This window comes from Fundulus heteroclitus, unplaced genomic scaffold, assembly GCF_011125445.2.
Source record: "Fundulus heteroclitus isolate FHET01 unplaced genomic scaffold, MU-UCD_Fhet_4.1 scaffold_45, whole genome shotgun sequence".
Lineage (NCBI taxonomy): Eukaryota > Metazoa > Chordata > Actinopteri > Cyprinodontiformes > Fundulidae > Fundulus > Fundulus heteroclitus.
The window spans coordinates 2,011,693-2,034,866 of NW_023396868.1; the positions used below are offsets into that span (position 1 = coordinate 2,011,693).

At 40.1% G+C, this 23,174-nt stretch overlaps 1 protein-coding gene across 1 annotated transcript in view; it reads left to right on the forward strand.

Annotated features, from left to right (window-relative positions):
- LOC105921710 (trafficking protein particle complex subunit 8) overlaps window positions 1-21,872 on the forward strand; it is a gene marked incomplete at its 3' end in the record, with an annotated part of 102,959 nt that extends 81,087 nt beyond the window's left edge. The window contains 10 exon segments of the mRNA XM_036131633.1: window positions 189-346; window positions 12,530-12,942; window positions 14,161-14,317; window positions 14,414-14,510; window positions 16,973-17,041; window positions 17,122-17,177; window positions 18,494-18,526; window positions 18,528-18,695; window positions 21,531-21,632; window positions 21,733-21,872. Of these exon segments, the coding sequence (XP_035987526.1) occupies window positions 189-346; window positions 12,530-12,942; window positions 14,161-14,317; window positions 14,414-14,510; window positions 16,973-17,041; window positions 17,122-17,177; window positions 18,494-18,526; window positions 18,528-18,695; window positions 21,531-21,632; window positions 21,733-21,872 (1,393 nt within the window).
- Window positions 21,873-23,174: the final 1,302 nt, after the last annotated feature.

Sequence of the window (23,174 nt, forward strand, 5' to 3'; positions counted from 1 at the left end):
ATGTTGGTGGTTGGTGTAATACACAGTGTTTTGATTCCCAACATACTCAGTTAGATCTTAAATGTCAGCTGTTTTTATTTTTCTGTTCTTTAAGAAGACATAATGTGTTCTGATTCAGAATAACCATGCTAAAAACTGTGACTAATTTAATTTTACTGTCATCCCCCCTCCCCCTCCCCCTGTATTAGGGCAGCAAACGTTAGACTCCATAATCATTCGTGGTAGACAGGACCTGCAGATCCAGGGTCCACGGCTTAACCTGACCAAAGAAGACAAGATGCTAGTTCGGCATGGTACGGATCGACGTTTGGAGCCCATCATAACTTCACCTATGCCTCTAATGGAGGTAACTCTGACACACTAATTTTGTCTTGTAGGGCTAAAATAATCAGATTTTTGGAGTTAAAATAGTTACATTGCCTTTAATACTTGAATACGTTTTTTCTGAAAGCTTTGCTGTAGCAATCTTTTCCTTATTTTACCTGCAGTTTGCTACTGCCTTAATCCTTTGCTTTGTTTTTACTCTTTTTTCAGTGTTTTTGTTCTTACTCTTGAGATCATCAGCTTTTTAGAACAAAGACACAGATTTAAAAATGGATGGATGGATGGTTAAATGACTTCACTTGTATGGTCTTTCAGTCCATTATTTGGACTTTTTAATTAGTTTTTTCATTTCCTTTTTTTAACCAAGTTTTTTATGCCTGGAATGCTTAACTTTGACAAGGATTGAACAGTTTTTACACTATTTCGTTTTCTTTTATGAACAAACATTTAAGCCCAAAATGATTCATATCTGTGGCAGATTTTGATATAAAATTTTCATTCAGCCAAGAAGTTGGTTTTTGATAGAAACCAAGACAGGCATCTCTCATTGTAATTTGAGAATCAGTTAAAGTATAGAATGTATAATGTGTAAAATTAGAATGCATAAAAATTATGTATGCTATTCGAAATAATATTTTTTTTATACATTTTTGAACAATGTAGGCATCATATAAGGGTGGCTACACAATAGTCACAGAAAGCTCATTCCCTTTGGTGTACTCAGAGAACACTGCTTAAAAGAATGAAGGGAACACTAAATAACACATCTGAATGAATTAAATATTCTTAATAAATACATTGTTCCTTATATAGTTGAATGTGCTCAAAACAAAATCACACAAAAATTATCAGTGGAAAATCAAATTTATTAACCCATGGAGATATGGATTTGGAGCTACACTCAAAATTAAAGTGGAAAAACCACACTTCAGGAGCATCCAACTTTGATGTAATGTCCTTAAAACATATTAAAATGAGGCTCGGTAGCATGTGTGGCCTCCACGTACCTGTATGACCTCCCTACAACGCCTGGGCATACTCCGGTTGATTGGTGGATGGAGCGAGACATGATGTCCCAGGTACTCAGTAGGATTCAGGTCTGGGAAACGGCCGGCCCCGTCCATAACATCAATGCCTTCGTCTTGCAGGAACTCCTGACACACTCCAGCCACATGAGTTCTAGCATTGTCTTGCATTAAGAGGAACCCAGAGCCAACAGCATATGGTCTCACAATGGGTCTGAGGATCTTCTCTCTGTACATAATGGTAGTCAGACTACCTCTGACGAACACATTGAGGGCTGTGCAACCCCCCAAAGAAAGTCCACCTCACACTATTATTGACCCACTGCCAAACTGGTCATGCTGGAGGATGTTGCAGGCAGCAGAACGTTCTCCATGGCGTCTCAAGACTCTGTCACATCTGTGACATGTGCTCAACGTGAACCTGCTTTCATCTGTGAAGAGCACAGGGCACCAGTGCCGAATTTGCTAGTCTTATTTTTTTCTGGCAAATGCCAAACGTCTGGCACAGTGTTAGGCTGTAAGCACCTCCACCTGTACATGGAGTGTATTTCTGATCATTTGAGCAGACACAGTCTGAGCATGGATCAGTTAACCAAGCTGAGCCTCGTTCTGATGACCATTTACACATCACGCTACCCTGGTTCCTTGGTTGCTCCTCGCCTCCTAGTGACGATCTGCGGTACTGCTGCTCTCTGGGATTGAAGGCGGGACAAAGCAAATGAAAATGGCGTGGATAAGACAAACCAACGTCTAATAAGGATTTACAGATGCAGGAAACAACAACAGACACTGAGGTTCATCACACTGCTAAGCAGAATCATCTCTGGAAATCGTGTGGCACGGTAAGGAAGCTAGTATTTTTATGAATGTCTGAAATTTGTCTAAATTGAGTGTGAATCGGGACGTGCAGCCAGACACGCCGGAAATACCGCCGACAGTCATCTGACTGTAAGAGGATGACGCGGTCTGCTAATGCGCTCTTCGTTATCAGACAACCAGGACAGAAAAAAACAGTCCGAGACCACACCTGGAAGTGGTCTGCATTTAGCGCAGTGCGGTTATTTCTAGCTCGGTTCAGTTCAGTCTGCTTACTGTTTACACTCGAGTTATCTCGGTTACCGAGCTCAGACTGGTCTCGGCTCGGTTAAAAAAGGGTAGTGTAAACGGGGTAAATATAATGATGCAAGCTGCTGTCTTTGTACTAGTTCTAGTTTATGGAGGATTTTCTGGGGGGGCAGGGAGGGAAGGGAGCAGAAATTGTAAAGTTGAGAGGTGAGTGGACTGTGAACCAGTTTGCCAAAAGTGTGAAGGAAGAACTTGATGCTACAGAGATGAAAAGGCCCGTTTAACACTACCCTTTTTTAACCGAGCCGAGACCAGTCCGAGCTCGGTAACCGAGATAACTCGAGTGTAAACAGTAAGCAGACTGAACTGAACCGAGCTAGAAATAACCGCACTGCGCTAAATGCAGACCAGTTCCTGAGTAGGTCTTGACTGGTTTTTTTTTTATCCCGGTTATCTGATAACGAAGAGCGCATTAGCAGACCGCGTCATCCTCTTACAGTCAGATGACTGTCGTTGGGTTTTCCGGCGTGTCTGGCTGCACATCCCGATTCACACTCCATTTAGACAAATTTCAAACATTCATAAAAATACTAGCTTCCTTACCGTGCCACACGATTTCCAGAGATGATTCTGCTTAGTAGTGTGATGAACCTCAGTGTCTGTTGTTGTTTCCTGCATCTGTAAATCCTTATTAGACGTTGGTTTGTCTTATCCACGTCCCAAAAGCCGACTCTGTCCAACCATAACATCCTGAATGTCACGGGTGCCGCCATTTTGATTTGCTCGGTCCCGCCTTCAATCCCAGAGAGTAGCAGTACCGCAGATCGTCACTAGGAGGCGAGGAGCAACCAAGGAACCGGGATAGTGTGGTGTGTAAACGGTCTTCTCGGTTTGGTTAACTGATCCATGCTCAGACTGGTCTCGGCTCGGTTAAAAAAGTGTAGTGTAAACGGGCCTAAAGTTAACCAGGTGATGTTATGGATGTGGAAAGGAGGGGAGGGAGAGGGCTGTCCAGGATTAGTCCAAGGCTCTGAAGCTGAAAGGTAGGAGAGATACAGGAATTATCAATGGATATTTTAAAACTACCAGATTCGGTTAAAGTGGACTTCGTACAAAAAGCAAATGAGGTAACTAATGTGGCATGACTCTGGGAATATATGGGCTGACTAGAATTTTCAGTTGCTTTAACCCCTGCACTAGACTGAAAGCACCACCAGCATGCAAAAGTGACCAAAACGTCACCAGAAACCTGCAGAACCTGTCCTCCATTGGGGGCGTCTTGCTAATTGCCTCTAGTTTCCACCTGTCTATTCCATTTGTACAACAGCAGGTGAAATTAGTTGTCAATAAGTGGACAGTTTGATTTCACAGAAGTGTGATTGACTTGGAGTTACATTGTGTTGTTTAAGTGTTTCCGTTACTTTTTTGATCAGTGTGTATATATATTTGAATAATATTTATATCATACAGAAGCTTAAAAGTACAGACTGCCCATTATTTATTGTCTGAATTCTTAATTAACCTTGTTAATTCTTAATTAACAACAACCCACAAACAGGATTTTTGTTCAGTTTCCGTTAACACGTTTACATGAAAACAGAAACCAGGACATTTTCCAACCATTACACTTTTGAACCCGTTTTCAAACTATGCCATTGTCAGAGGAAACGGTGTTGTAATGTAAATGAACAGTGCACCAAACCAAACTTCCATCTTGACCTAAAAACATTGTGTAAATGGGGCTTCAGATTAGACATATTTGGATTTGGAAATATGTCATCTTCATTCAGTATTGCAAGCCCTCCCGCCTTCATTCAAACAGCTTGGCAATGGGGATGGTAGGAGAAACTCAAGTGGAGAAACCACCGTACACATGGCCTCAGCTTGATGTTTGAGATATTGGGAATAAGAAATAATTCATATCAGTTTAAATATATTCTGTGTTAACCCGGACAAATGTAATTTCTGCATGTGAGAACTCACCATCCAACCTGAGAAAGCACTTTGAGGTATGTAAGCAAAATATTCTTTCACTAAAGATATACACTCTAAATGAAGCTGTCTGTGGTTGAAGTGGTTTAAAACCACGAGTCATGACCGATGATTGAAATACAACCGACCATTAGTGCCCCACACTTGATGATAAGCGAGGGGGAAACTGCTAGCAGAGTCAGGCTAATGGTGCATTCCAGCCGACCGTGGCAGAAGTGGTGGATTTACATATTAGTTTTATGCAAATGGTGCGGTAAGGACTATGTAACCCGGTCTGTGCAGAATTCACTGCTCTGGTGACTTTCGCTGGAGTTAAAAAATCACCACTGTGTTTGTGAGGTGTTCTGTTGAGTATTGTTAAGTGGGGGTTAATTAGCAAATGAAGCTGTCTTGGTTCAGTAAAAGAGATAAACTCTAATTCATAAGGTAAACTCAGATGTGTACAGAACTGCTGTTATGGAGATATTTGCAACAATAACGTTCAGCTTGCTATAAGAGCTAGAAATAAAACAATACTAAAATAATTGCTAATTAATTGTAATCAAGGTAACATGTTAAATTAATTGTGATATTTGACGTCATATCGCCCAGCCCTACTCTACAGTATGCTAAAATTACACTAGTATTTTTTTTAAAGGGTGAAAAGTAGTAATAAATTGCATAGGAATTTTGTTGTTTACTTAGTTGCCTACCACCATCAATGTATTTATCCTTTTCATGCCAATTTGAGTTAAATAGTTTTAGCTGAAGTTCTACATTGTGTTTTATTGAGGAAGCATATAAGTCAGCTGGAGAACTATAGTAAACTGACTACAGCAGCCTGCAAGAGAAAATATGACTGTGGGAAGTCTTCTACAAATCTCAAACAGATGAAACATAAAAAAACAAAGTCTCTCAGAAGACTGTCGACAAGGCAGTACTCAACCTTAGAGTTCATGGTCTCCAGCCCTATTCTCTTGTTGAGCGGCCAGCTTTTCAGTGCCTTGACCAAAATGTGATGCCCGACTGCTCCATCATGTCTCAAATGACTGTGTAGCACAAGCTTAATAAAGCTACATTTGCAATGGAGCAGTTGAAGGAAACAATTGGAAAGATTCTATACATAAACACAACAACTGATTGCTGGGCTGCTAGGTACAGGAGTTTCATTGGCATCTACAGCCCATTGGCTGGATCCAAGCAGCTTTGAGAGGCGTTCTGTTGATCTTGCATGCAGGCAGTTAATGGGCACTCACACAATTGATGTCTTGGCAATGAATGACATACACTCCGAATATGAAATCAATGAGAAGATAGTCAGAAACAAAGATATTGGCTCAGAGTTCATTAACTTTTTACCCGATCAGTCTGAGTTTGGGTGAAGCAGACAGGTGTGCGTTTTGAGTACTTGTAGATATGGGTCAAACACAAGAACTTTTCTTTCACTCACGCGCCTTTCAAGAGAGGGCTTTAAAGTTTCTAAAATAAGTTGCAAAATTATTTATTCACAGATATTTTTTGTTTTACTGTATTGTAAACAAACAAAATGAGATTTAAAGATCTACCCAACATGTCAGATTCTGCCAGAAATATTCATCAGCATGCAGCCGTTTGTCCCGCTCTCTCATGGCTGTTATTGTTGGAAACTAGAGGCTCGTACCTTTTCGTCAAGGGGTCGGGGGTTTTTGTCTGACGTTTTGCGGTGACACAATTTCCGTGCGTAACACAGGCATGCTCCTTGCGTAATATCTGTAGACATGGATGCATTGAACTCAGATTGCTTTACGCACAGCCGCAAGCGCAGATTGCGCCCTTTGTTCGTGAATCTTTTCGTGTTGTTTCTTTTATCTTGTGACCGTCAAATATAATAATGGCACAGAAGAAGAAAATGACTGTTTGGGAAGCTTTGGAGGAAATTTGGCAGACCAGTGACTGAGAAGTTGAAAAATCTTCTGACAGCAGCTTGGATATTGAAGTGGAAGAAGATGAGGAAATGCTTCTGAGTAAGTCGCGCTGTAACTTTTTATTTCCCGTATCTGTACATTAAGTGTCTATTTCAGAAAGAGGGTACATCAATACATTAGGAAATAATGCTGATCTTTTAATCAGAAAACTTCACAATGTATTCCTTCATTACCCCCACCCACCCTCACCCCCGGAGCAAAGGAAGCACACATAACTGTATGAGGAATTGATTCAAGGAACGTTATAAAGCTTTTACATTATCCACACTTTACAAATACACATTACTCTTACAGCATAACGTTTTTTTTTTCTGTCTATTTTTGTGGTACAGTTGGAAAGAGTATCTTGTAATCAGAAAACTCTACTATGAATTCCGTCCTCCACCAACCCACACCTCCAGAACAAAGGAACCACATGTACTTATGTGGCATTGATTCAAGGATTGTTATAGAACTTATGTTATCTGGCTATAATAATTAATTTTCTTATAATCAGAAAACTTTGTAATAACTTACGTTTTCTATATTATAACCTAACCTACGTTTTCTATAGTATAACCTACGTTTTCTATATATACATCACAGGACCATCTGGAACACAGCAGACCCTGCCCTTCACCACTTCAGCTGAGCCTTTATCATCTTCAAGGTGAGATGTCTATTCTGCAAAGATCCACGGTTACAATGGATGTGTCATAATCAGAATCAGAATATTTTGTTGTCGCCCGTGTTACCGTGGCAAACTTTTCTTTGGCTACTCCAGTTCACATTACAGTGCACATTACACATAATGAAGGCAAAAAAACTGACAAATATGCAATGAGCAATGATTAAATTTTTTTAGCGTTCAGGAAAGTCATCGATAAAGATAATGAGGTAGTACGGTGCTTATTGAACAATGATGATTGAGGCTTCATTTACAGAAATGTGCATTTAGACATTCAAAGATGATAGTGTGCAGTAGGCAGTAAAACTGAGGTGATTGTAACGTATGTCAGGCTAGTAATGGGGGTGATTTAAAAGCGTTTGACTGCAGTCTCATATCAGTGGGTGATTGCCCTCACAGCTCAATTGAGTCTAGATCCTGCAGACGGCATCCCACAATCCCCTGCGCTGTTCTCACCAACCTTGCTAGGTCCTTCCTCTCCTGGACTGTGCAGCTCACATACCATACAGTTATGCTGATACATAAAACACACTCTATGGTAGCTCTGTAGAAGTTCTTTAGCAGTTTAGTGGGAAGTCCAGACCTTTTCAGTTTCCTGAGGAAGAAGAGTTGTTGTTGGGGCTTCTTCACCTGGTGAGAGGTGTTTGCAGTCCAAGAGAGGTCGGGGAAGATGTGACTGCCCAGGAGCCTAATACTCTCCACCCGCTCCACCACCTCCCCCTGCATGTAGAGAGAAGCGTGGTCAGTCCTCCTGGACCTCCTGTAGTCTATTATTACCTCCTTGGTTCAGAATCAGGTTGTTCCTTGAGCCCCACTGTGTGAGATTGAAGACCTCATCCCTGTAGTTGGACTCATCATTGATGGCGATGAGACCCACCATGGTGGTGTCGTCCGCAAACTTCACCACTGTTTGTGCAATTGATCAACAGTCTTGAGTGAAAAGCGTGAAGAGGGCTGGACTAAGGAAACAGCCCTGTGGCGTTCCTGTGTTATGGATCAGTGGAGCAGATGTGTGTTTCCCTTTCCTCACCACCTGGGGTCTGTTGGTGAGGAAGTGACTGATCCAGGAGCAGAGAGGTGTGGATATAGTCCCATGTTGTGGAGCTTCAGAGCCAGTATGTCTGGTAGCAAGGTGAAAGCGCAAAGTTCCGTCTGCTCCAAGACAAAGTAGCAGCTCATCCAGACCAACAAAAAGAGGGAAAAAAGCATCAAAGCAGGTTAGTCAGGCTACACCACACATGTGGCACAGTCCAGGTGACCCTGACACTGAGCCATTTGTACCTATGTTCATGGTTTTGTACATTTTAAGACAGTTTGGGATGATAATTCTTGTTTTCAATAAAATACATCTGTTTGGAGATAAAATTATATTTGTTGAATACATCGCGTGATGCTATACATACAGCCACTCCCTAAAGTGACTGTGGGTGGCTTTTGGCCTGGAGCTGATGTCATCAGACGGTGCCCAACCGCTACACCTTCCAACTAGGCGGGTCAGCAGTGGTGGCCAGGTCACTGCCCATCATCTCCAGAAACCTAAAGATACTTGTATGGAGGGCATACACAAAAATGTATAGAAATAAATACATGCTCAACATTAGCATAAAGTAAATGCACAAAATACAGCAAATAAATAAATGTAAGCAGTAATTAAATTATACAATGAGGCATAAATGTAAATATTTATCATTAGCTTATTTTCAATTCAAAGTCTTCAGCTGATCCAAAATGCTGCAGCAAGAGTTCTGATGAAAATCAACAAGAGGGATCATATTTCTCCAATTTTAGCTTCCCTTCACTGGCTTGCTGTTAAATCAAGAATAGAATTTAAAATTCTCCTTCTAACGTATAAAGCCCTTAATAATCAAGCTCCATCATATATCAGAGCTCTGATTACCCCGTATGTTCCTAACAGAGCACTTCGCTCTCAGACTGCAGGTCTGCTGGTGGTTCCTAGAGTCTCTAAAAGTAGAATGGGAGGCAGATCCTTTAGCTATCAGGCTCTTCTCCTGTCGAACCAACTCCCAGTTTTGGTCCGTGAGGCAGACACCCTGTCTACTTTTAAGACTAATCTTAGTTTATAAATGCATTTTTTTCTGTATATGTTTTAATATTTTTGTTTGATTCTTCCTTTCTATATTTTTTACCCCATTTATTTCTATTTATTCATTTAACTCCCTATTTATGCCTGTCATTTTTCCATTTGTGTATGCATTTCAGCCTCATTATGCAAATGAGGAGGGTCAAGTCTTAAGGGGACAACTGCTCCTTATTGGTTGGTTAGTACCAGCCTTCCATAGTTAGAATCTACACCCTGCTGCCACCAATGACTGCTGGAGTTGGCTGCGGTCACAGTGGCTACCTTGGTTATCAGTGATCTGAGGCATTTAGCAACTTGATTTGAAAACAACGCCGTAATTCCAGACTTTATCTGTCGTTTTGACGTTCTGATCGAACGTGTGATTCAGTCAGCGGCTCACATAGAGGCAGATGTCAGCAGGTGCCATCCCAAACTTGTTCTCCTGACAGAAACTACACCTCCTTTGCTGGGAGCTTGCGTTGGGCTGGAGCAGCGGGTCTAGTCGGCTGACTCACCCATCTAGTCATGGAAATAGAGATGTTGAACTTTTGATAACAAACAAAAAGTTATTTCATTGTTCAGTTAATGGATTACAACAGAAAAAGAAACTGTATTGCTCTCCCGTGGTATCTCAGCCTGAGTGATTGTTTGAACACTGTTTGCCTAATGTGATGATGATCACATCTGTTTAAACTCACTTCAATTTAAATGGATCTGGACTCCGTTTATCCGTTTATATGAATATGAAGTTGCCAATTATGGTGAAAAATAAAGGTGATGATTATTAAAGAGGAATAAATAAATAAGCTAATTAAGATATATTTACATCTTTCACTGTCTGCACTCATTCCTTTGTATCAAGAGTACTCTTCTTTTATGCATTTAAGTTGTGCATTGTCCTTTCTAAAGTCTTTAATCTCTTTGCAGATCACCTGCAGATCAAAGTTACCTCCAAGTCCCACTCTTCCTCGGTGTTCCCATTAGCAGTGTTACCATTAAGCTTGTTACATACACCGCAAAAACTGAGAATTTTGCTCTTGTTCTCGATGTGGCAACCACAAGAACAGAGCTCATTTTGGCTTTGACTATTCATATTTAACAAGAAGCCCAGCGGCCGAACTCCTGCCAAGTCCCACCTAGTGTACATCACACCTTCGTTTGTGGATACTTCACTTATGAAAAACAGCACCACAATGGCAGAGAGGACATTTTCTGAATTGATGAAGGAAGAGGAGGAGAACTAAATGTTTGAAACAGAAGAGGAAGATTTGCAAACCAATTTACCTAGTTTGTTATCTCAACTTTTAACTTTGTTTACTCTGTCTTTTTTTTCTTCATAGTAGGTACACCTGGTCTGGAGTTATGTTAGCTGTGACACCATCCAAGGGGCAGATCTTCTGCCATTGCCCTATAACATGGAAGGATTCCTGGAGGTTTTGCCTACCTGTTAAAGGAGAGTTTTCCTCTTCATCGTCGCTTTAGTTAGTTTTAGTTTAGTTTAGTTCAGTATGAGGGATTGCTGCAAAGCCATCAACAATGCAGACGACTGTCCACTGTGGCTCTACGCTCTTTCAGGAGGAGTGAATGCTGCTTGGAGAGACTTGATGCAACCTGCTGGGTTTCCTTAGAGAGGAAACTTTTTCCCCAATCTGTCTGTATTATTTGATTGAATTTGGCTTTGTAAAGTGCCTTGGGATGACATGTGTTGTACATTGGTGCTGTATAAATAAAATTGAAATGAATTGAAGAAGATTCCTTGTTCTTATTCATAATTGCTGAAGAAATGGGGAAAAACAAGTGACCGCACAATACTACCAGAGCTGAACAGGAAAAATACAGTGTTTATGTTCAACAGATGTGTAAGATGGATGACGAAAGACAATTTTCATACTTAAGAATGTCGGCAAGTCATTCTGACGACCTTGTTCAATGATCACACTTTATATCCACCATGCACCCACGCAGAGCATCCTAATCTTTTCCCAGGAGAGATGAAATGAGAAAGGTGACATTTCTGTCTATCCAACTTAACCACAGCCATTCAAATCCTGACCAATCACACAAGAGTTGTCAGACATCCTGCATGATAAAAAATCTGCTTAGATTATGACTTTGTAGAGTGCCTTGAATTTAATTTACTTATGTGTAAAGACAAGAAGTGAGAACCCCCAAAGCAGAGCTGCGTGAACAAATATTTTGTTCACGCAGGTATAGGAGCGAGAGCAAATAGCTGACTTCTCGCAGGGTATGTAACAGTTTTTAGCCAGTGTGGTTTTTTGTTATCTTAGACTTCATCATTAATAACTCTGATGGACAAGCAAAAGTTTTCAACTTTTGCTTGTCCATCACCATTGCCCTTGTTTATTTGATGTATAAATGCTTACAATCATGCAAGTTTTATGGGTTTTTACGTAACACGCTGGGAGCAGCAGTTCTATTCACCTTTGTCGTAGTGCATTCAGCCCGAAGTCCTCAACATTCCTCTTTATAGTCATAACAATGATAAAATCCTTCTTATAATTACACACATTGATCTAGTAATGTAGAACAGATTACTAGATCAATGTGTGCTTCTGTGCTTTTTTGTTTCTCTTGTTGTGTCTCTGTTCTGTCTTCTGTAACCCCAGTCGGTCGAGGCAGATGACCGTTCATACTGAGCCCGGTTCTGCTGGAGGTTTTCCTTCCCGTTAATGGGGAGTTTTTCTTCCCACTGTTGCTTCATGCTTGCTCAGTATGAGGGATTGCAGCAAAGCCATGTACAATGCAGACGACTCTCCCTGTGGCTCTACGCTTCCCCAGGAGTGAATGCTGCTTGTCGGGACTTTGATGCAATCAACTGGTTTCCTTATATAGGACATTTTTGACCAATCTGTATAATCTGACCCAATCTGTATAATATGATTGAATTTGATTTTGTAAAGTGCCTTGAGATGACATGTTTCATGATTTGGCGCTATGTAAATAAATTTAATTGAATTGAATTACTGAACAGTCTACAATTATCAACAGAAAAATACTGATTTATATTCAAAGATTAATTTAAAACAAAATCTGCAAGCAGTATGAATAACTTTGGGCAAAGGCACGTTTTCTCAGACTTTTCAAAAATATTTCAATAAGGCTTTATATTCAAATTTGTGTTTTTGTTTTTGCTTTCATGGGTAGCCAAGTAGTAGGGTTCATTTTAAGTGGTGTTAATTTGATGTATTTTGAAGCATTTCCCTTGTTTTGCCTCCAGCTCTATAAGTTCTGCCTGTATATGAAAATTTTAATTGGTTCATTGTCAACTAGTTAAAGTATAGTATGATGTCATTTTAGAGATATCTTACCCTTTTAAATTGCCGCAAGCTGATGTAAAGTTCAGAAGAGCCTGATTATTTTTAAAGCACAATCTTAAGTGTGTGTGTGTGTGTGTGTGTGTGTGTGTGTGTAGGTTTTCTTCTTGCAGTTTCCCACTGCCCTGCTGTGTGGTGAGATCAGGAAAGCTTACGTTGAGTTCTGCAACGTTAGTGCGGTTGCTCTATGTGGTCTCCGTGTGGCTTCGACACATCCTGATTTCTTCACATTTGGCAGCCAACCCAACCCAGGCTCTACTGAGAACTGCTCAGCCTATGCAACTTTTCCTACACCACTTCAGCCAGACTCAATGTCCTCCGAGATGTTGGTTTCTGCTCCTGATTTCAGTCAACCCTCTGGGGTAATGGAAATCCCAATACTTGGCAGTACACTACAACCAGGGGAGTCCATTCAATTGCCTCTGTGGCTCCGAGGACCAGACCGGGAAGGAGTCCATGAAATCAACTTTCTGTTCTACTATGAGAGCACAGAGAAAGGACCGAAAATCAGGTGACAACCTTTACATTTGGACAGGATCCTTTTTCTGGTATATTTTTTGAATCTTAAGATGAATTAGATCAATCTTTGAAGGAGACTGAACAATTAACATGAGTAAAAGAGATAGTTTTCTATAGGAAACTACTTTAATGTGTCCTTTAAGGCCTTGTACACATGTAGCTGGGTCTCAATAAAAACGAGTATCTCCTCCACATCGTTTGTAAAATATTGTACACATGGTATTGTTTTCAGAAACCACAATCCACACAAATCTGCACAAATATGCCACTGAGCGTTGTTTTAAACATGCCAAACACATAGGAGGCAGTGTACCGCAAAGCTAAAACCTATGTCAGCCAAGGAGAAATCTTCAAAATAACCACATGGGTCCTTCAGTATTTTGAGGATGCAAAACAGCTCACCTCCAAAGCGCTCTTTCTTCTTGAATGTATTAGAGCAGTTGTGGGGATAAATAAACAAAAGGTGTCTGAATCAACGTAAAGATTAGCACCTCTCTGATAGCATAAATCTTTCAATTAATGCTATCCGAGACAATTTCATTGTCAATAACAATAGTCGTACATGTGACATTACAACCCTAAAACTCAGTTTTGCCATATACACATACAAACACAAAAACTGGGTTTTCAGAAATAATTGTTTTAGTGATGTAAATTGAGTTTCTCTGTGGAAAAGGCCAAACCCATAAAAATGTATTTTTCCAGATATCTGGTTACATGTGGACAAGACAAGTCAACTCTACTGTCTCTACTGTCATTGAATGTAGTATGTTTGGTCAAGATTGTAGGCATTACAAAAGTAATCTTTACACTTAGAAACACTACACATACTAATTGAAACATAGATATGCAACTAGGACTAGGTGTTTTTCCCTCCCTCAGTTTATTTTCTTTCATTGTTTTTTTACACATCTTGTCTAGCTGTGTAACACTAAAAATTGCTTTCTTATTGGCAAAGAGAGCCCAACAGATTTACTTAAATAAGTGGCACATTACTGCCATCACTATAGTGCTCTGCTTTATACGCATGCAAAAAGCTTTATTCGACCATTATTTTGGGATTATTTAAAATTCAATGGACACAGAAAAGGTAAAGAAGAGATAAAGGTGAGGTAAAACATTAAAAGGGAGAAAAGGTGAGGAACTTAGGTTCTGAATTGGTTCTGTATATGTACTGTATTTAATGGCCTGTCATCTCTTCCTTTTAAAGTCATCGAGTGTTGCGTCACACAGTGTTTATCTGTGCCAGTCGGTCTTTGAGTGTACAGGCCTCCGCCTGCCGCAGCAGTGCTTCCCCACATCACTCTGTAGATGACAAAGGCATTGGAGGGACACTTGTTTTTATTGATGTGGAGAACGTGAATGCGGTAAGATGAACCACACCTACAGAATACACTTGGCTTATCAAGGTTTTTTTGTGCAATTTCAAACAACTTGGGTTTAATTTCCTTCATTTATCCCAGAGTGAAAGTGATGTCCATGAGTTTCACATTGTCCAGGTGTCTAGCAGCAGTCAGCACTGGTGTCTCCACAAGTATATCAATCCGTACAACAATTATGGTAAGTATGTTAAATGGGATCATCTCTGCTTGATTGTTCTCGGTGTAATGTTTTCTAAATTCTTTTTGTGTGTTTCCTAGTCTCAAAAGGTTCTAAAAGGCAATTCACAATTCACACAAAATTTTAGTAACACACGACATGCCATGCATCAACCACACACAATGAAGACGCCAGTGAGTGGTTTACTACTATATCTCAAAAGATTTGAATATTGCATAAGGGTGCAATATTTTTTTGACAGGGTTTCCCCCAGAAGATGTGCTAATCCTGGTGGTAGGTGTCGCTGTAGACTGTGGGAAGTGAGCATGCTAGTGGGGGGCAGCTTGCGTCATGCGGCGAAGGAGGGGCACAACGTGGTGTGGGTCAAACTAATAAGACCTAGCTTCTTTGCTATTTCAAACAGAAGGTGTTCTGCTGTACAGGAACTTTACTCAACGTTTTATGTCGCTCTAGAACATTGACGCTTTTAAAATAAGCAGACAACGCTTAGCTTGGAGGGGGGGGGGGCGACTAAGGCAAAACCCTGTTAATGATTATGGCAGATAAACAAACAGATGAAGAAAATCCAAAGTTCAATGTTTCAGAGAATTTGAATATCACATTAGACCAATAAAAAGGATTTTTTAAAGCAAAAATCTCAGGAAAGTATGTCCATTTGTATGCACTCAATAATTGGTTTAGGTACCGCGGTCACCCAGTAATTTGCGTGCCTGGACTCATGTCCACAAGTATGAGGAAGGGTTTGTTCAAAATAGTGTCCCCTCCCCCACCAAGGTCCGTCCATCCATCCATCCATCCATCCTCTTCTCCTTATCCGGGGTCGGGTCGCGGGGGTACCAGCTTCAGTAGGGAGGCCCAGACGTCCCTCTCCCCAGCCACTTAGGCCAGCTCCTCAGGAGGAATCCCAAGGCGTTCCCAGCAGAGAGACATAGTCCCTCCAGCGTGTCCTGGGTCTTCCCCTGGGCCTCCTCCCGGTGGGACGTGCCCGGAACACCTCACCAGGGAGGCGTCCAGGAGGCATCCTGACCAGATGCCCGAGCCACCTCAACTGGCTCCTCTGGACGTGAAGAAGCGGCGGCTCTACTCTGAGTCCTCCCCGGATGACTGAGCTCCTCACCCTATCTCTAAGGTCCAAGGCTCCAAGCTCGGTAGTGTTAAAAACTAGCTGTTGGATTTGTAATCGCCGTGCGCAACGGAGCTGAAAACACTCTCCCTCGCTGCTGCTGTGCACATAGTGACACACAGCCACTTTCTCATGAGCGGCAGCTGTGACCAATTAACAATGTAAAGTTCTGCAACTGGGTTTTTTCTCCTCTTTCAATGTCTATCACCATAGAAATTCAGAGGAGTGAACAGGTAATTCTAGAAGTTTCTTAAACACATTTTAGTCATTATTTCTGGCATAATTTTATTGATTTATGCTGTGCACAATAATACATGTTGATTAAACACAGGGTAAAGCTTAATACCAAAGGCTTTTTCATGTGCAGAAGGAGTCCCTAAAATAGAAATCCGCACTTTTATATGACCTGCTTCATTTTTATAAGGGTGGAAAACACATTTGGAATGGTTTTGGCACGTTTGGCTAAATTGTGCCAAAATCAGAGGTCTCACACTGCCTTCTAAAACCTCTGTGAAACAAATATGCTTCAGCTGACTGAGTCCAGATTTGCTGCAGCAATTGTCAAGATGTGGATATACAAAGTCTGAGGCTTCTCCAATGTTTTCACAAGGGTTTTCTTGTAGTTTTGCAGTGTTTATTTTGAAAAACATTTAGGCAAGGCTAAGAAAATTTGATTTTTCCTTTGTTTACCTATAAGTCATACATATAGATATTTGCAATAGTGGTTTTACTTGAAAAATATTCTTTAATGCCTTAATGTCACATAAAAACTAAATTTTACATTTAAAATTTATAAATTTAGAGCTTTACTTGATTTATACCAGATATGTAAATTCAGGTGGAAATCACTCCTAAAACCTTCTGGGATTAAAGGGTTAAGGTGAAGCATTCTTGGAGTTGGAGTTCTAAAGCTCTGGCTGCTCATTCTGTATTTTGTATGCTCTGATGAAGTTCTTTCTGACCGAAAGCTCAGATTAAAGAGTGAAGTCTTGCACAGATAAACTGTGTGGAAATCTTTTATTTGCTTTTGGACAATTGTTTTGCTTCCAGCACCTTTACTAAGATATATCCAGGTTGTGCAGTAGACCTGCTATGGTTAATACTTCTCTGTAAAAAAATTAAAAAAGCTGTGCTATTATTCCAACAATTACAAACAATTAACAATTACAAAATCTTAATTCAACAGGTTTCTTTAACACGACTGTAGTGGGGTTTTTTTTAAAGGTTGAAAGGTAGTCACAGGATCTATGATATTTTAATCATTCTGTTCATACAACTGCTATTTTGTCTAATATCCACCTGTGTGGTGGCATTAAGACTTTGCACTTTCTCTCTCTAGATTGCAGACTGAGCAGTCGAGAAAGAGCTAAGCTATGTTTTAAGGCCATGCGATGCAAACCCCATGAAGGTACTTCATTCACAAATCACACAAGCCATCTTGGATTTATGCTTTTAAGTGAGCACAGATCTAACTGTTAGTTTTCTTAGGCTCTGATGCTGTAAAGGAATACACTTTTTCAGACCTAAATCTTGGAAATCAAAGGGTAAGATCAATTTGAATAATTTATTGTTAATGTACAATCACATGGCTGTAGACTGTGTTGCAGATGGAAAATATCAGATTAATGGCATTAAAGAAAGAAACATATGTCAAACATAAGCCTCTTTTTCATTACAAGTACCAGGATTTAAAGCCCCTGGCTTTTAAGTTTGACAGGTTTCATTGGCTAGGGGCCATCTATGTAAATGGCTCCAATGAAGTATGGGGAAGGTGTGAGGACAATTTCAGTACCACTCCAGTCCAGCAGGTAGTGGCAAGAAGACAGCATAGGTCAAACAAAGGAGAACTGAGAAGTTATATTTGTATCAAAGACATTGTATACTTAGATGGCTCATTATGTGCTGGAGCACATCCTACGTCGGGGAAAATGAAATCTTCCATATAGAAACACTAGGTGGGCTTTTGATGTGTAATGAGAAAGGTCCTATAGGCTCCTTATTTTGGCAGATAAGTAGGATTGTATGATTTTCAATGGAATCTCTAGCCTACTATTTCTACTACTACTTAATAATGTCATGGTTTAAGAATAATTTAATATTGCCAAAACTAAGATACAATTACGTTTTGGTGTCTTTCGTGTTTTTCAATTCAAAGAATTGGCTCTAAAGCTGACAGTGGAAGCTGATTCTTAAGGATTTATCTAATGTTTTAATCTTTATCTTTTAAATTTGAAAACTGTAAAAAGGGCAAATAATTTTAATTTCAAAATTAAGTGTACTATTGAGATTCTATATAAAAGATAATTTAGGGTCCCCAGCTGTTTTTGTGGAAGGCTAATAGAAGTTGTCTTGTATTTCTTAAATTGGGAAAATCCAAGTTTTCCCCCATGTTTCTAAGGCACCCTTAGAAACATGGGGTAGTCGTTGCATTTGTAAATCCCCTGACAATTGTAAATATTTTCTCAGATAATATCTTTTTAACTCTAAAGGAGGAAATACACCAGGCACGTAACGTAAGAGGGGCCTAATTTTTCTTGGTTGTCCAAAGTACTTAATATGTTCCTCATTTACTCATTCAGTCAAGCTTTCAAATGAACTCTTATCCTGTCTTCCAGGTGAAAAGATTATTATTTTCTATTTTTAATTTTATAGTCATAGGAATAGATATTTTAAATAACCACATTCCTACTACAAATCAGTAGTGGCGAGGAATGGCTGTACCGTGGTGATTCGTACAAGTCCGTCCCAATGATGTGACATCATACTGGCAAACTCTTCAACGTAGAAATACCAATTTCCTGCGCTTGTAGGCACACATGTCTCTGCCAGCACCTCATACCTTGAAACTTTCTGTGTGCAGATCATCAGTTCTTCCACACCATGTGGAGATTTCTTTCTTCCGTTGCCTTCAGAGCTCTGAGTTTCAACAAGTGAATTTAACAACCAGGACATCCTTCAGCAGCAAAAGTCAGGGCCCTCCCCCCACTGACACTGGTTCCGACATTACAAGTATTGCCAAGAAATGTAACGAGATTGACCTTAATATAATTGTCATCTGGAAGGTATGTATACTTAATGTACTTAATGAGTGCTTTTAGTGTTTTACTTTCATCATTATCTAACTCTGGGAGAGGTCACTGGTTTCCAAATGATCAAGCATGGTACAAAAGCTCTAGTTCTTTTTCAGCATTATGTAAAATAAATAAATGAGATGTTTTTAGATCTTGGTCCTGATTGTCAGCCTTTGCTTAATGTGCCACAGTGTTCTACTTTCTAGTGTTCTAGACTCTGTAGACTTGCTGGTTCTCATTTCAGAAATTGTTTCCGCGAAGTCTAATAATTTCTGATAATGGACAGCTCAAAGGGCATTTTTCCGCTTATACCATAGTAACTTATGAAATAAATAAATATTAAATCAATTATTAATGCTTTACATGTTTTTTCACCGTTAAAAATCATAAGTTTTTCACAAGAAGTGGCTGAGACTTTAATATCTGTCATTGTGACGTGTCACCAAGGTAACCAGTGTCAAATGTCTTGTCGTTATCAGCTAATGGAACAATAATGTATAATAATGTAATAACGGAGCCAGAACAATAATTTAGAACAGAAGCTCCTTTTCTATTAAAAGTCCTCGGGGCTTTGTCTTACCCCAGTAAACAAAAGCCTGGGGCTTTTGGGTTTTCCTGTTTCCATTAGCTAGGGGCCATTTGTCACTCGCCACAGCAAAAGTAAGAACAATTCAACATAGCGCAAACTGAGAAAAACGTGAAAAACCTTCAATTTCTGAGAAAAACTCTGGATGTTTTCAGCTTTAAATCCCCCCGACTAATATCTGCATGTCAGGGTGGGGACAGCCACGGCTCATTTGTATGCTTTTGTTTTGCCTGTTGGCTAATAAGCTCCGTGCTTGAAGAGAGCAGATAGCGACTTATGCAGCTACTTAACTCTGTTTGAAAGAGAAGCTGAGTTTCTTGAGACTTATGAAGAAGAGGGGCCAAGTTGAACGATCTGCAGCTCCACTGTGGGAGTGCATGTTAACCAGGACGCAGACGCGGGACCTGTTTCATATTCTGCCGAGTATTCATATTTTCCAGCTGACGTTAACCAAAGATGATGAAGAAAACTTTGGACTCACGTCAGAGGAGTGAGCATTAACATGAACATAAGCATTACCACACGGACATGGAGTGACTTTGAGAAGTTTAAAAAAACTTTTATGATGCACCATGCTGCAATTAAAGCCGGATATCATTCAACATTTCATTTTCAATATCCAGCATGATTTAATTGGCATATTATTTTGTTAAGTGTTTTTATGTAACACAAGACATAAAAAATCTATAGTTCTCGTGTTTCAACTGTAGGCTTAGATCAATCGTACGACAAACATAGTGTATAGGTTTGAATATCTATTCATACCTGCATAATCAGCAGACACACATCACCAACCCCCAGACTGGTCTTTGAGCTAGAAACGCATAACCTCTTGTTTTGTATGATTGATTGCTGCTACACCTGGAAGTCTGCTCCACGGGATTATTTTCTATTGTAATGGCAATGAGAAACGTTTTCTTAACAAGTGCCCATAAAATGCTTTTGAAAAACTGCCTTTACAAAACAGAACAAGCAATTAAAAAGCAGCAATAGCATTGTATGTTTTTGCGTCAAGCAAGTTGCATCATGCACAGAGATAAAAAAAGGACGTAAACTGTTTGACATTTAGCAGTTTTGTAAATAACTATTTAATTTTTCTACTTAGTGTGTGTGTGTGTGTGTGGGGGGGGGGGGTGTAACAGATGTGGAGCGGAGACTACACTGATCTTAAAAGCTTTATGAGGCTTTTTTTCTGCCACGAGTTCAGCTAGAACGGTTTTTAAGTACAATATGGCAGACTCTTGATCACAGCAAAATAAATGTTATTTAGGTTAAAGCCAGGCTATAAGTGCTGAGCAGTTCTCTCCTCCTCTTTCTCTGCCACGGCGGGAAATCACAGACTGTCTGGCCGAGTGATAAGACAGCAGCAGCAGCCATAACACTGCAGTCTTCCCAGCCAGGCTCACCTGTCAGCGGGTCTCTGCTGCTCCTGACAAGTCTGAGCAGAATTAAAACTGGCTCATAATCCTGATGAACCGACTGCCCAGATAAAGTTTGGAGGTGTACTTTCTCACCTAAAATCATCTTAAAAACAACTTTTTGTGATAAATTAGGGTTATAAAATTGATGAGTTTGTAAACTCCTCATTTTGTCTCTTTACTGCTCCTTAGTCCACCCCAACACGCCCCAAGAAAGCAGAGACGTACTGGGTCGGTTGGGGGACTAAAGCCCTGGGAGAGGAAAGTGCTGCTAAATGAAGTTAGTCGGTAAATGTGCATTGAAACGCTAGCCGTTATTCGCATAGCCCCAGAGTGGCTATGGAAAGAGGGTCAGGCTATTTGACCGGAACTTTTTTAGGTGTCCTATAACACTTTTTAATGGACACCCTGCAGCCATCAGAATCAAGTATTCACTCAGACCATTGTATAATACAAATTTATAGGAAACTTAAAAAAAAGTTCTGGTTGAATAGCCTGATCTTAATTATTGCACTGGCTCAAACATTGGCTGGTACCAGCAATACAGTTGACACTGGTATATTAAATAGTTCTCTGAGGAGCTTCTTGTGAAAATCTTGTTGTAATATTTATTTATTTGGTGAGTGACCACGGTAAAAGCGGGATAATGACCTTCGAGGTGTCCATTATCAGAAACGAATGCACTTTGTGGAAGCAACCGTCCTCGACTCCACGTCGTTCATTAGTTTCAGATAATGACCACCACCATTATACCTTACGTATTAAACACATTAAGAGTAAAAATTGATGCTTTGTGCTTGAGTATGTATTTTGTGTGAACAGGCATATGTTGTTGAGGACAATAAACAGCTCATCTTAGAAGGCCAGCTTCATGTGGCCCTGCAGACAATTGGCAAAGAGGCCAGTTCTCTGATTCCCAAAGAGGTATTCTGTTGTTTACCTCCGATACTAGATGCATTGTATGTTATACAGGCATTCATTAAGTGATTGCTGCTTCCTTTTATGCACATTTTTGTATTTTCAGGAAGCTCCAGAGATGATGCTTCTCAGGTTTAAATCGGACTTGCCTTCTTCAGTCATTCTGCCTTATCTAGAGCTTTCCCAACTCATCAGAACTAACCTCTGCTATCCTGAAACCTTTACACATCCGTTTGTCAAAGACAGGTGAGACAACTCTGACAACCATTCATGGTTGCTATTATATTGCAGGAATGGAGTAAAAAAATACAAAGCTCTTGTTAAGAACATCTTTTTTGTCATCAGTGCCGAATTTTCTTAGATTATTTTTGATGTGCATATGTATGATTTTCTGATTAATATTTGAATGGTGCAATGTTGATCCACAATAAGCACTGCTGGCATTTTGTATAAACATAAAAACAAATGATTCTTGGCATTTAGGATAGCGTTGTTATTGCTACTCGTTCAGCTTGAGACAGCGATGGCTTCACATCGTTCTTTACACTTTCGCACAGTGCAGAAGTAAACCATTTATCAGAAGTGTGGTCAGCTGGTACCATGGCTCCAATGTTTGAATCTTTTCCCTAAACCCCGGAACTTCCTCAACACTGTAGGGTCACCTGTCTTTGCAGGTAGATTTAGCAATGGCTGCCGTTATTTGCTTGGCCTAAGCTGGGTTTTAGCCTAGTTTTGGTTAAACATGCAGGTAGTGCCTGAGGCTTCTGCAGAGCTGGGCGTTACCTTCCCGCTGCTGCTGCAACACGTGCCTGGAGAGTTGGCATTTGTGGGAGATCCCATGGCATCTTGGTGGGTCGTTGGAGACATTGTTGTGTGCTCATGGTGTTTTATTTGCCCTACAAACAGCAAGCGACTTATTTAGAACTTCTCCGTTTTTGCAAAAGCCAAAGTGTTTCAACACACGGGACCAACATGATGGCTTGATTATTTCTTGCTGGCAGGCTTGTTCTTTGCCATAAGCCATGGCTTTGTTTTGTGGTCTACTGGTGCATGATGATATCACAGACAGCCTAATCGAGTATGTTTAACATCTTTGTCATTAAAAGGGCTTAAAAATCCCTAAAAAGACTACCGCACTTAAATTCAATGCATTATTTCATAAGATTGACAGAATCAATTGATTACATTTAAAATGATTTTAGATCGATCTATGTCGGCTGGAGGTCAACTTCCCAAGCACAGATTGATGAAGTTAGAACCTAGGAATATAAATCGATAAATTGATGTATTAGGTCAATCGTTACACCCCTAATCAGCAATGTTAACCGCACCATTAATAAATATTTTAATTTACTGGGAGTCTGTATAAGTGGTGTTCTACACACAATCCCCAGTGTTGCAGCAACCTCAATGCTACTTAAAAATGCACATTTAATTGTTTTACATTGTGAAGAAAATACATATGCTCAGAAATAAGATAGATTACTGTAACCAGAGCTCTTAGTCTTGAACTTTAAAGGGTCTTATCTGCAGTTTTTTTGTTATGTT